This window comes from Panicum virgatum, chromosome 3K (assembly GCF_016808335.1).
Source record: "Panicum virgatum strain AP13 chromosome 3K, P.virgatum_v5, whole genome shotgun sequence".
NCBI classification, from domain to species: Eukaryota; Viridiplantae; Streptophyta; class Magnoliopsida; order Poales; family Poaceae; genus Panicum; species Panicum virgatum.
The window spans coordinates 29,101,151-29,114,076 of NC_053138.1; the positions used below are offsets into that span (position 1 = coordinate 29,101,151).

Here is a 12,926-nt window from a genome sequence, read left to right on the forward strand (position 1 = left end):
TTGATTTTGTTTGACACCGTAATTAGCGGTCAAAGTTGATAAAATTTCTAGGCCAGACTTTCCTAGTTCAAACCAAACGGGGCCACTCCATGACGCTCCGAACGTGCTCGATGGAAATACTAAAAAGGCCAACATCACCACACTCTGCTGATTCGTGTCAATACGAAGTCGTGACTAGGATCCAAGGGGTGGGGAGGTAATTTATCTATGTGACCCTTTTATATTCAGAAGAACATCTTATGTCACGTCTAGAGAAAGGGGCATCATTTAGTCACAAAAATGTATGTTTGGAACAAATGGCTGCAGGAAAACATGTAGGGATGGGCCGTCTAGTCGTCTTGCACCAAACGAAGAGAGCGCTATATGCAAAGCCATAAGGACAGCATCAGATCGGAAAGAAGGTTCCATTTTCTACCCATATGAAGGAACTTCGGGCTAGCAATCAAGTTAAAAAAAAATTGTCTTGTAAAGCACTGCATGATCCGGTACCTGACATACAAAATACCTCCAATCTTTAAAACATATTAAATGGTACACAACATAGTTGCTGTAATGAAATTGAAGCATCTGTGTGTGCTATGGAATTGCGCTTAAAATAAGTCATGGGAAATAAAGATTGTTGCCAAGTTCATGTTGGCTATAGAACACTATTGAAAACTTCAGCGTTTATTGATGTATCGTAACTATCAATAAACATGTAAGATGACACAAGTTTTCTTGTCTGGGGTCGTATGATGTGTGGGTACTACAAAAAGTTATTACCACATAGACATAAGCAACATGGATGGTGCAAAAATTTGAATATAAAAAATAAGTCACCAGTAGTGGTACATTTCGAATGTCCATGTACGACAGAAAAAGCTGAATTCCAAAAGCTGAATTCCTACAGATCACCGGGTATGTGTCCTTTGTTCAATCGCAATCTGAGAGCATCCAATAACAGGGATCTGTCATGCTCTTCCCCTAGCATCGGCATGGAGGGCATTTTAGAGAATTAGTTATCAAACATACTGAATATTGACCGTGCATGCACAAGGAAAAACATATTTAGGGAATGAATACTACACATGATCACGAACAGTGATGGTTGAGTTCAACCACCAAATTTGGCATCTCATAAATAACTTAATGTTCATGAACAAATATGGCATTGTATGACCCCCATCGACTTTACACCATGCATTCGTTGCGAAGAAACGATTATAATATTTTAGGCATACCGGGCTTTTCATTATTGAGTCCATAGTTCCATCAAACGTGCAGCAGAACCGAGCAACCACTAAACCACTGCGGTTGATACTGCAGCAAAGAAAAAGAAATCGGTCATAGAAATATACTTTTTCATCATGTGTTAAATAGCTAAGAAATTAAAAATGCCAAATATTATAGCATTTTGAATTGGAGAATTAATACTCGCAAAACACATGGGCAGAGATAGATATGAAAAACCTCACCTTCTCCGCATTGAGTCTAAAATTAAATGTAATACGGACCATGTAGGAGTTGTAGATTGATATCCCGCTCTGCATTGTAGCAGAATCCCCTGCTGTAGGGCTCGGCTATAAGGGACAGTACTTCTGTAACCATGGAAGCCGCGTGTACAGCGCCGTGTTTGCTGGCCTTGACAAACTCGCTAACCGCAAAGAAAAGTGGACCAGCAACCTGCGTATTATAACGAAAAGGTTCACAACAAAACATGTTAAATAGCTTCGTCAGCTTCCCTTCTGACACAAAGATACATCAACAAGACAATACAAACTGTTCATACCCCATCTTGCACTCCTAGGACCCTGGAAAATGATGATGCCACTTCCCATAACCCGGTCGGCGAGGGAGTGGCTAGTGCCGTAGTAGTCTTTGAACGCAGATGTCCATGAGTAGCAAATTGAATTGGGGTCGCGCAACTATCAGCAAAGAATGTGGTGGTGAATTTGTTGAGCAGCGCTAAAAATAGAGTCAAAAAAGGAAGGCTGCCATATGCATGCCAACTACCTTGCTTTTCCCGAAGTCACAACAAGCATTATTCGCAGTCCCGTGTATAGAATCAGCAAGAATCATGGATTTGACTATTTCATTATTGAAGTGCTTAATCCTTGGGAATGAATCGTGAGGCAGCTTCAGAAATCCAACATCAATACAGTCTAGATACAATACCTGTAACAATAAGAAAAAATGTGTAACCCGCCCAGAAGCATTGATTTTCGATGACATAAAGCACTGCACATATCATCAAAAAGATACCTGAAGGAATACAGAACAGCCATTGATATTTGTAACCTTATTACTACTTCTAAGCTCTGCCTTAACCTTAACAACGGCCTGGAACAACCTCTTTATAACATACACCAATCAAATAATTTTATTGATGTTGGGTCTGCTAGCGCATTCCAGTAGTCAAACGAAACATAGTCATGTTTTGATCCGAGTATCAGTAGAGTTGACACTATGTATATTATAAAGGCAACAGTAAAAGCATCTGCTTCAGCCTTACTCATCCCCCCCCCATGCTGCCTTTCTAGTTTCTACTACATCTTGTGCAGCCCTGACACTACGTTTGTCCTTCGTCCGGCCAGGCAAATAAATATCAGAGACCCTGTTTATCACCTGTTTGGAGGGGGCTCCTAATCCAAATACACTCTTAGGGGGTGTTTAGTTCATTTTGCAAAATTGTGTAAAGATGTAAAGAGGGCATTTGAAGTACTAAATGAAGTCTATTTGCAAAACTTTTTGCATAGATGGGTTGTAAATCGCGAGACGAATCTAATGATGCTAATTAATCCATGTTTAATCAATAATTAGCGGATGGTTACTGTAGCATCACTGTTGCAAATCATGGATTAAGTAGGCTCATTAGAATCGTCTCGCGATTTACAGCCCATCCATGCAAAAAAATTTTGTAAATAGACTTCATTTAGTACTTCAAATTAGCAAGATTCCGTTTCACTTTAATGCGTTTATGGCTTTTTTGCAAAAACCTGTAAAGATCTAAACAGGGCCTTACTGCTGCATGGAATTCCAAAAACGCGTTCAACATCTTTCTTTGTTGAACGTGATCTTCCTTGACGAATCTATGACTAGTGTCTGAGATAGTGGATCAACCTTGCTCATTAGCCATACGGCAAACCTTCGATTGATCTTCCTCAATGCTGGGAACTTAAGAAGCCCACCAAACCCAGGTGACCTAACAAGCTCCTTCTTAGGTTCATCAAACGATGCCAGCACATCATACAGCTGTTTAATTGACGATCTCGATGAGGCTACGGAAATGTCAAATTTGTTTGATGGCTGCAATGCATTGCTATCCATGACCAATTCACAATGTGAGAATAACTGAAAAAAAAAGAGATGCCCGTCACTTTACTCATAATGAATCAAAGGCCTGACACTTTCAAAATTTGTTTATTTTACTTAAACAGCAAACCACCAACAGTGCATACCTCTGTAGCAAATGAACATGAAAAAATAAAACTTACCTCCAAGCAATGGCTGCTGAACCCCTGAGTTGCCTCATTATTTGCTTCAATACTGTATCCAGAACACAAATTCATCTTGTACACAGCTGCAGCGGCGACCACCAACTCCCCACTGCCCCTACAGGATCTCCCCCCGACCCGCCCCAGGAAACCTCGACCCGATCTCTTGAGATGGATCCAAAATCTGGAACGCAATCAAGAGTCTGAGCTAAATACAAAAAATCTTAATAAAAAATGGAAATGAAAGCACATAACAGGAGAATAGAGATACCCAACCCCGCGTCCTGCCCACTCCCCACCCCCCAGCGCTCCCGGAGAACAGGGATTATAGCTTTCACCTGGTAGAGGCCGTCTGCCAACAAGCTGCTCCAACTCCGGCCAAAACGCAGCGCTTGATTCTTCTATTAGATCTAGCCGATGAACACCTGTTACCGGCGCACGTCAACTCCGGCGATCGATTGGGAAACAAGGGTTCGGCAAATCGGCTGGGGGGCGAATCGATGCTGCGGCGGCGACGCAATTGGAGGAGGGGAAGAGGGGAGGAGTCCCATCGGCAGGTAAAACAGTAAAACACGACTGCGGCTGTGTTTACACGGAGGGAGAAGGGGTGCGAAAAGTCACATCGAATACTGTACTACACCGTAGCACGTTTCGTTTGTTTGTGGTAAATATTATCCTAACATAACCTAACTAGGCTCAAAAGATTCGTCTCGCAACGTACATCAAAACTATATAATTAGTTTTTTTATTTACCTATATTTAGTACTCCATGCATGAATCATTTACTATTTACTATATTTAATGTTTCGATGTGATGGAGATATAATGGAAAATTTGGATTTTAGGGGGGGTTTGGGCATCTAAACACACCCTGCAAGAAGCCCAGTACTGTAGCGCAGACCAAAATGAATATAGGTGTGAACACACAATTAGGTCTTGTTTAATTCCGTTTAAAATTTTAAAATTTTATAAAATTTCTCGTCACATCAAATCTTTCAACACATGCATAAAATATTAAATATAATTAAATAAAATAACTAATTATATAATTTATCTATAATTTGCAAGACAAATCTTTTAAATCTAGTTAATCCATAACGAAATAATAATTATTAAATATAAATGAAAGTGCTATAATGTTTTACACTAAAAGTTTTCGCATCTAAATAGATCAGCGTTTTAGTTATCCACTTGTGCGTGTCTGTCGAGTATAACATAATGACCTCGTTACTGTTGACCGTTGCGCGCATCGTTCATAAAATCTAACGGCGACTGGTGCGCGTGGGTACGTACGCCATAGGACACCAAATCCGCGTCTGCTGGCTCCTCACGGCGCCCGATGGCTACAGGCCGGTGGGCGTGGTGGTCACGGCCACGCCGGAGAAACCTCCGCTCGACGAGGTCCGGTACGCCAGCGCCGACTTCACGGACGCGTGCGAGGCCGAGGCGCCGCCGCTGTGGAGCTGGAGCGGCGACCGGCCGGGGCGGCGGCTCCATCGGCGCCGCCGCACTGGGACCGGCGGTCCGTCGCGTCGACGCCCGCGGCGTGCACGCCGGCACGTTCCTCGCCCGGAGCAGCGACAACGACGGCAGCTACTGGCTCGACCGGCCGGTGGGCAGGGACCGGAGGGAGAGGGTCAAGAAGGGCGACCTTGCCAGCGCGAAGGCGTACGGGCACCGGTGCAGGTGAAGCCGATGCTCGGCGGGATGGCGACGGACCTCGCCATGTGGTTCTTCTACCCGCTAAACGGGCCGGCGCGGGCCCGGGTGCTGCGGGGCCTCACCATACCGCTCGGCGGCATGCCAGCATCGGCTCCCACGTCGGCGACTGGGAGCACCTGACGCTCCGGGTGAGCAACTTCTCCGGCGAGCTCCTGCGGGTGTGCACTTCTCGCAGCACAGCGCCGGCACCTGGGTGGACGCGCCCCAGCTGGAGTACGCCGCCGGCAGTGGCAGGCCGGTGGCGTCCGCGTCGCTGCACGGGCACGCGTTCGTTCTACCCGGGGGCGGGGCTGGAGCTGCAGGGGTCCGCGGTGGCCGGGATACGGAACGCACCGGCGGCCCCCGGCTGTGCGAGGTGGTGTCGGCGGAGCACCTCGGAGTCGCCGAGCCGGCGTGGCTCGGGTTCATGCGCCCGTGGGGGCCGACGGAGGTGCACGACGTTGGGCGCGTGATCAACCGCGTCGCGCGGGCGATCCGGGAGCGGCTGGTGAACAAGGTGTTCGTCGGGGACGGGGCGACGGGGCCCAATAGCATGGCAGCTGGATAAACGATGAGAGGAGGCTTTGCACGGGAACCTTTTCTTCATCATCAGCAACACCAAAAAACAGCCTTGTTCATGGCCAAGAGTTCATTTGTTCATCTTATTGACACAAAAATAAGTAGCTAAGGAAAGCCACTGCTCAGGCTCTGCAACATACATCGCCTTGTGCTACATGTAAATGGTGAAAGCGATCCTATTTGGACTCTGCACTGCACAACCCTACACCTAAGTAAATTCATTGAAGAACTTTTATATGTATAGGCAGATGAGGATTGCCTCAACGGCACAGAATTGGCTAATTCTGTGTCCAGAGGGAGTAAAGGACAGGTTGTCTCATATACTGTCCAACCTCAAACTGATCGCGACAAGATCTGGGAGAATTTCTAGGTGAAGAAAGGTTTGCCTATGGACCTGGTGCGCTTCTGGCGGAGCCATGATTGGAGCTGGGAAGCAGCAATGTCCAATGAAGATCTGATCAGGTGCGTCGACATTCAAGACTTTCTGGTGGAAGGACAAGTCGCTGCGGTGGAAGCTCCGAGAGCTGAGCCCCGATCTGAAGCTCTTCTGGCAGAGTGATTACTTGACCCCTGTTGTGTGACCTGATGGGCTAAGATGTTCCTTTTGTTATGTCTGTGCTGCTAGCCTTCTTCTTGGGTCGCTGGCCTTAAACTCTGCTGGGCGGTTGGTTCCGACCTGCTGTACTTTAATGTAATCAACTCTGTCTTTCGTTCCTACGTAAGACGGGAGCCCCTATGGGTCTCTTAAACTCTAAAAAAATATTAAAGAACTGACCTACTGTAGTTACATACATGCATCTGCTGCAATTTTCTTTTTTGGAATGCAAGGATGTATATTAAGCTTGCAGCAGTCCGCATTTTTCCGCAATCTCAACTCCTCGAACCAGATTGATGTACAAACTTCAACAATTACGCAGGTGGACCATCGAAAGATTGGCTCTTCCTCAGGTTCCAGTGGAGACCCTCATGGATGCTTCGCAGGAAGTCGGGTGTCGAGTCCACCAGGCACGCCGTGGGCACAGCCGCACAGGCCAAGGGGAAACGCTGCAGATGAGCGCATCGCCTGGTCCTTGCTGAATCCTGCCCTTGCCATCAAAGGATGCCCAAGCCTGACCCCTGCTATTGAACGGCACTTGCACTCGCAGAGCTACATATTCTGGTAGTATCAACGGCCTGAATGACAACGAATGCGGACAGATTGGGGTAAGAAGGATCCCTGGGACCTGCATATACCAGCAAAATGTATCATTTGAATGGCATCATGGATAACTTGTGCTAAGAAGTCACAATAAGGAATAATACTAGCCCATGCATGAATCAAAATTAACCAGAAGGGAATTTGCTTCGAAACGAACATCCAGGAAGCTAGCAAAAAAAAAAACACTCAATTTATGTATCTTTCAGACAGGTGAATCTCAATGAAAAGGTTGGTTCAATTCTTAATTACATTTTATCAGATATCATGGGATTTGCAACACATTGGTGCAACCGTTAAAGCGGCATTCTCATTCTGTAGTATAGGTAGCATTAAGTAGAAGACAGATTCCTCGTAAATAAACTATAATAACTAGAGCAGTGTCTTTGGGCCCTTGAACATGAGCTTCCTTCAAGTTATTTACAAGTATCAATACATAATATGTAGAACAAAGAAAATGAATAGCCCACACACTTTTGGAGAGCCTTGACACAATATTGCAATGCTGAACAAAATCTGGAAACTATATGTGGGTTTACCTGCGGATGAACCATTGATCCTCCAGCTGCCAATGAATAAGCAGTGCTTCCAGATGTTGTTGATCTTATTAGTCCATTTCCTTGTACGCATGTAACAAAAGAACCGTCACAGTAGCATTCTAGGTTAGGTAAGGTAAGATGACATTCCACGGTCAATTGTCACTGCATTTAGTACCAGAATTGGTTCCTCAGTCTCAACTTCATCCTTAGCTGCATCGAGGACCACATGACACTGCAAAAGGCTCCTCAGTGTGATGCTAAATGGTCTTTTCAGAACATTGGCCAAACATTCACGGTATTGCTCGCTTGCTTAGCATAAGTTAAGGTCAATATATTATTATAGTGGGTAAGCACTGAGAAGGAAAATTATTGAGATAAAAATATTATAATTCTACAGGTTACATGCACTAGCACAAAATATGTAATCGCCCATGTAATATCAATGGAACAATATATGTATAGAGAGATCCAACCATATATAAGATATAATTAAAAGGGGTATATTATTAAATTGCATGCACCAACCGGTTCAATCCAAAAGCTTAAGCTGACGAGGAAATGTGAGCAATTCACTTATACTTCGACACATTGTCAAGGTTGCAAACTTGAAAATACAGATTTATAGATAAAATTACATCTGTGTCAAAGACAGAAATCATATTCACTATTTCTTTTATAATTAAGGTTATAGACATGTGTCGAAGTACTAAAGATAATGCAAGAAATATGATGGAAAAAAGGAGTGTTATTGATGCATTTACTTGTTGGATGGAATGCTTTATATGAACTACTAGTGAGGCTCAAAATAGCTAAACTTCAACATCAGTTCCCAGATGAAAATGAAACTGGCAACTTGTGCCTGTTTGGTTCCCTCCAGAATGAGGAGCCACCAGCCAAATGTACTACAAACCACAGAATGAGGTTCCCTCTAGAGTCTACTCCGTAAAGCTGAAAATCTAACCCTGCAAATAAACGACGGGGTAATAGCCACAATACCTCTCGGTTTCAAAATGATGGACGAGACAAAAAAGTTAAAAGAAAATATTTGTAGTGTTTTGCAGTCCTATGAATTTCAGGAGAGCAGCATCTCCAACGCTGGGATTAAGCTCAGGCCGCATCTTTACACAAGAACAAGCATCATTGCGAACAAGAGCTAACTTAATGCATTGGTTAGGATCACTTTAAACATGATTTCAGATATGTATACAAATTCCTTCAACAAAATTAGAGCGTATGCACAAACCACTGCATTACAAGGTGAACTCGTTGGATGTTGGATGAATTCAGCCTGCGAGATACAAAGGGTACACAGCGTTGCAATCCAGCAGTAAATCCACATGCCTACAGCTCCTCGATAAGAACCTTGGGTTGCTGCTTGCTCTTTATTATATCGGCCTTCCGATTCCCAGTGCCCAACTCCTCGAGAGATGCTTTCTGTACTTCGACGATGCGAGCTAAAGACGGCCAAGCCTCTTCCGGCTGCTCATGGACCCAATCACCCAACAAGTCATGAAGAATAGCTTCCTAGCTGCACCACAAAGCTTCGAAGTGCTCTGCACGCTCTCTATCTTGCCTACTTTCTCCGCCTTGAGCATGCTCTTACCTGCTTCAATGAGTCGATGGAAATCACTTAGCACGCAGACAAGCACATTGTGTCCCAAGAACAGAATGGAGACGATATCATCCAGAAGCCCGATAGCAAACCTGAAACCGCCCGTGTGCCTGTAGGCAGGTGAGCATGTCTCCTCTATGCAAGCCGTCAGTGCTTCAGGTACTGTCTCAGGCTTAGCGTCCTCCCCCATGACTTTAGACATTGACAGGGCAACAGTGCAAGCACCCAATGGATCAGAGTGCCAATCACCATTGTTGCAAGCACCCAATGGATCAGAGTGCCAATCACCATTGTAGAGCCGAAGTGTGAAGCAGTAACTGTACAAAATGTCGACCAAGTGAACGGCAAGCAGAGGCGATGGCTCTGCCCTTGTTAGCTGTTTCAGCGCTGGGAGAGGAGATTCTGGCCCTTCTGGCATTTCATTGATGCTAGGCTCTTGGTCAGTCATTGGACCTGATGTGGCAGTGTCTTCTTCCCTCACTTGTCTGACAAGCTGGCTTCCATCAGGGCTAAGGGTTTTCATTCTAGCAGACGGCTTTTTCCACCATGGTGTCCATGGTTCAATCATCTTGCTGAGTTCACCTGAGGCCAGAGCTTGTCGAAATCGTTTGACTTCATCATCAGAGAGATCTTCGATCTTTATTTCTTCCCCTGTATGGTAGAAAGAAAAGAGAAGTACTTGCCCAATAAGAGACCCATAAAAAAAACCTGGCGTACATAGCAACATTTAATGCTTCTAACACACATTGCAGCCTAAAATGATAAGGGCATAAGTATCACCAAATATGTGGATGGAAAAATGAGTAAAATGAACATAACATGGATACTGCTATACTGCATTCTAGAAACATAAATCATGAAACCAATGGACAGAAGGAAATATCAGAACAAATAACTGAAGTTACCACCAAACACCATCATTCGAACCTAATTAATTATCAAGGAAAATTCAACAGGTTAATGTTGAATTTGCAACTAAAATTCATTACAATGACTAAGAACAAGGTAAGATTGTTTAAAGAACACCAACAGTTTCACAAATACTAAAGAACCTACTGTACTACTAGGCGAGCCTACTGTGTTTTCACATTTAGAACAGCACGAAAAGTACTAAACATAACATACCAGACATGACTTTTTGAATAAGCTCCTCCGATAACATTGACTCTGCAGGACACAAAAGTTTAACATGGCAAAATAAATCTCACTGGTTTAAGATAGCAATATGCACGACCAACAATGTACAAGATGACAAATGATCTATCCATAATTACTAACAGGAAATAAATTCAAAACAGACAAGTCATCGTAACTTAATAACAAGCTATAACCAGGTAAACTGATGTACAAACCATGATTGCAGCATACTGTGCATGGAGAAATTCGAAGTTTTAGTATCCTCCTTAGCAGTGATTGTAATAGAAAAGGCTGCAATTATGCAAACCTCTAGTATTTTGTATATAGAAGAAGATAGAACAACGCCATACGCAGAGGCACATAGAAAAGGCTACAATTATGTGAACCTCTAGTATTTTATTTTTATATAGAAAAAGAAGATAGAAAAATGGCATACGCACATAGCAGACAAAACATACCATCTTCACCATCGGACTCCATCTCTTGTTCCAAGTGGAGCCGCTTATGGATATCTAGCATCTTTTTCTTTGACTGATCTTCAGGTTGCGTCTGCTTAAGCTCATCCATAACATTCTCACGCATGAAGGATTCAATGCATTGAAGGCTATGCCCCTGTGACACAAGAATTGATAAAATTATTGGAAGTGATATCAAGAAAAGAAGGCCCTGCAGTGCAAAATTAGCTCCAATCACTGCAAACACCAATATTCCTTCCCATCTATGAGCATTGAAAAGAAAGCACACAAACTTGACAGCTTCAATGAACAAAAAGGATGTCTCAGTCTCTTGGTTTCGAACAGTACATTAGAACCCAGCACAAGCAGTTGCATAAATTGGAAGCTTGTTTTGCATGAACAAACAGATATTTTCTTTCAAAAACTGATTGGAAATCTCAAACAGACATATTGATCCAGTCAGGCCCACAATTAGACCTCCGATGAGCTTTTACAACTTGTCACTTGAGATGTTAGCTGATCCAAAGATTGTGTTCTAATGCACCAAAATAACCCAACTGTTGGATACGAGTAGAGATTCACTAAGGGAACACAGAAATTGGAAACTATGATGTATAAACTTCTTTTAACACTTTTGGATTGGTCTTTTAGTCCTTCAATCTAGTAAATTCATATTGTTAAATTCCAGCACAGTGTTGACGCCGATTCGGGGCCAACACACGATCGCACTCGAACGTGCAGCACGCAGCGACGCTCCTTGCAGCGCCTCCGCGAGATCCAGTCAGACCGGTTTAGTAGGCCGGGGAGCCCGACGAAGATCCAACAAACGCTCGCCCGGGAGGGACCCCGTCAGGGCAAGCGCACCTTGGGTTGCCCTAGGCTCGGCAGGCCAGCTAGGGCGTCCTCAATCGCCATGGAGACGAGAGAAGAACAGCATATTGAGATTGGAAAAGAAAAGATAAAAAAGATAAAAAGGTTTGTGTTTGATCGATTGGATACCCTAATCGGCCGTGGCCCTTTATATTTATAAGGTGGGTGGACTTGCCCCACAAGAAATCATATTACAAGATCTAAATTTATTAAAATCCCTAGTTGTACTTGGATTCCACTTGGACCGGTGGGTCAGACCGGTCGGTCGTACCAGACCGGCTACAGACGCTTCGACCGGTCAGACCGCTTGAGCGCACCGGTCAGACCGGTCTGTACAGGTTGCTACCAATTTTGGTTGTCAACACACAGCAAAGCAGCATTTCAGCTTTTGGCCTTCTACCATGATTTTCATTAAACAGTGGGGATTCGTTGTGGCCATTGGTCTAGTAGAGCACCAAATAGATATGGCAAACAGGGGCCGAGCTACACATATTCATTGATGTCAGCTGACATTGACGATTTTGCGCAAAATCAGTGAGGAATCACTGTTTTGCACTGTTAATGTGTGGAGCTGACAACACTGTGACATAGAGCTGACATCGGTCGCTTCGACTGCTGGCTCCACCCCTGACGGCAAAAGCTAATAATTCCCCTGCAGGTAGCGTGAATCACAAGAAAATTGTAGTGTATGTCATTGATAATTATCTGTCAGAGCCTGTCTTGTCTAGAAGCTTTCAAAATCACTGTGGCAATTCGACGAACACATTGTGGGCGTCGGCAGAAGGCAACCCGGGTATGCAAGCATCACGAGAGAGAAATCAGAACGCTATCCTACAATCCTTGCGAGGACGCGAAGCATATCAGACGAGAACCAAAAGGAGGCCGCACCTTGTAGCACGGGAGCGAGCAGTACCGGGAGTTGCAGCGGGGGCAGGTGTACTGCGCGAACTGCTTCTGGCACCTGCAAGCGAGCGACACTCAGAGGCACGCGTTAGCACTCGCAGGCAGTTGCCACCAGCCCCCGTGGACCCCGACGCTTCGCGGCAGCAGGAAAGGAGGAACCGTATGGGGGGGGAGGCGAGGCTCACACGCGGCAGATGACCCTGGTATCGGCGAAGGAGGCGGCGGACGGCGAGGACGAGGACCCGGCGGCCGCAAGGTCGGAGACCACGACGACCCTGATTTCAGAATGCTCTTGAAATTCCTGGTCTTCGCCATCCGATGAAGTTTCATTGCAGGACATCACCTAGCGAAACGAAGACTCAGTGCGTAATTTTTTTTTAAAATACTGTAGCACTTTTATTTTTATTTGGTAATTATTATTTTGTTATGGGTTAATTAGGTTTAAAAAATTCGTCTCGCAAA

The 12,926-nt window shown here is 44.6% G+C and overlaps 1 protein-coding gene and 3 pseudogenes across 4 annotated transcripts; 1 reads left to right on the forward strand and 3 right to left on the reverse strand.

Annotated features, from left to right (window-relative positions):
* Window positions 1-616: 616 nt before the first annotated feature.
* Window positions 617-4,058, reverse strand: LOC120698849. 4 transcript variants are annotated; one of them, XR_005685046.1, is made up of 7 exons: window positions 3,812-4,058; window positions 2,242-2,374; window positions 1,993-2,154; window positions 1,769-1,904; window positions 1,455-1,662; window positions 1,221-1,299; window positions 617-963 (listed from the first exon to the last, which is right to left on the reverse strand). XR_005685046.1 is itself a non-coding variant. In XM_039982601.1 (5 exons), exons 2-5 carry the CDS (start codon window positions 3,546-3,548, stop codon window positions 1,634-1,636), a joined length of 402 nt encoding a protein of 133 aa, XP_039838535.1. In that variant the 5' UTR covers window positions 3,549-3,657; window positions 3,812-4,058; the 3' UTR covers window positions 649-1,633. The 4 variants fall into 4 exon arrangements, 1 of the variants encoding a protein (XP_039838535.1); XR_005685047.1 differs by lacking the exon at window positions 2,242-2,374; XR_005685045.1 differs by lacking the exon at window positions 3,812-4,058 and having other exon boundaries at window positions 2,242-2,636.
* Window positions 4,059-4,812: 754 nt separating this feature from the next.
* Window positions 4,813-5,773, forward strand: LOC120700812 (annotated as a pseudogene).
* A 704-nt stretch (window positions 5,774-6,477) lies between these two features.
* On the reverse strand, window positions 6,478-7,920 carry LOC120700813 (annotated as a pseudogene).
* A 707-nt stretch (window positions 7,921-8,627) lies between these two features.
* Window positions 8,628-12,819, reverse strand: LOC120698850 (annotated as a pseudogene).
* Window positions 12,820-12,926: the final 107 nt, after the last annotated feature.

Excerpts from the sequence above, each read along its gene's own strand:
- LOC120698849 (XM_039982601.1), bottom strand. The coding sequence starts at position 3,548 with ATGAATTTGTGTTCTGGATACAGTATTGAAGCAAATAATGAGGCAACT. Across the intron at positions 1,905-1,992 it reads GTGACTTCGGGAAAAGCAAG|TTGCGCGACCCCAATTCAAT; the intron begins GTAGTTGGCATG and ends CTTTGCTGATAG. Across the intron at positions 1,663-1,768 it reads TCCTAGGAGTGCAAGATGGG|GTTGCTGGTCCACTTTTCTT; the intron begins GTATGAACAGTT and ends TATAATACGCAG.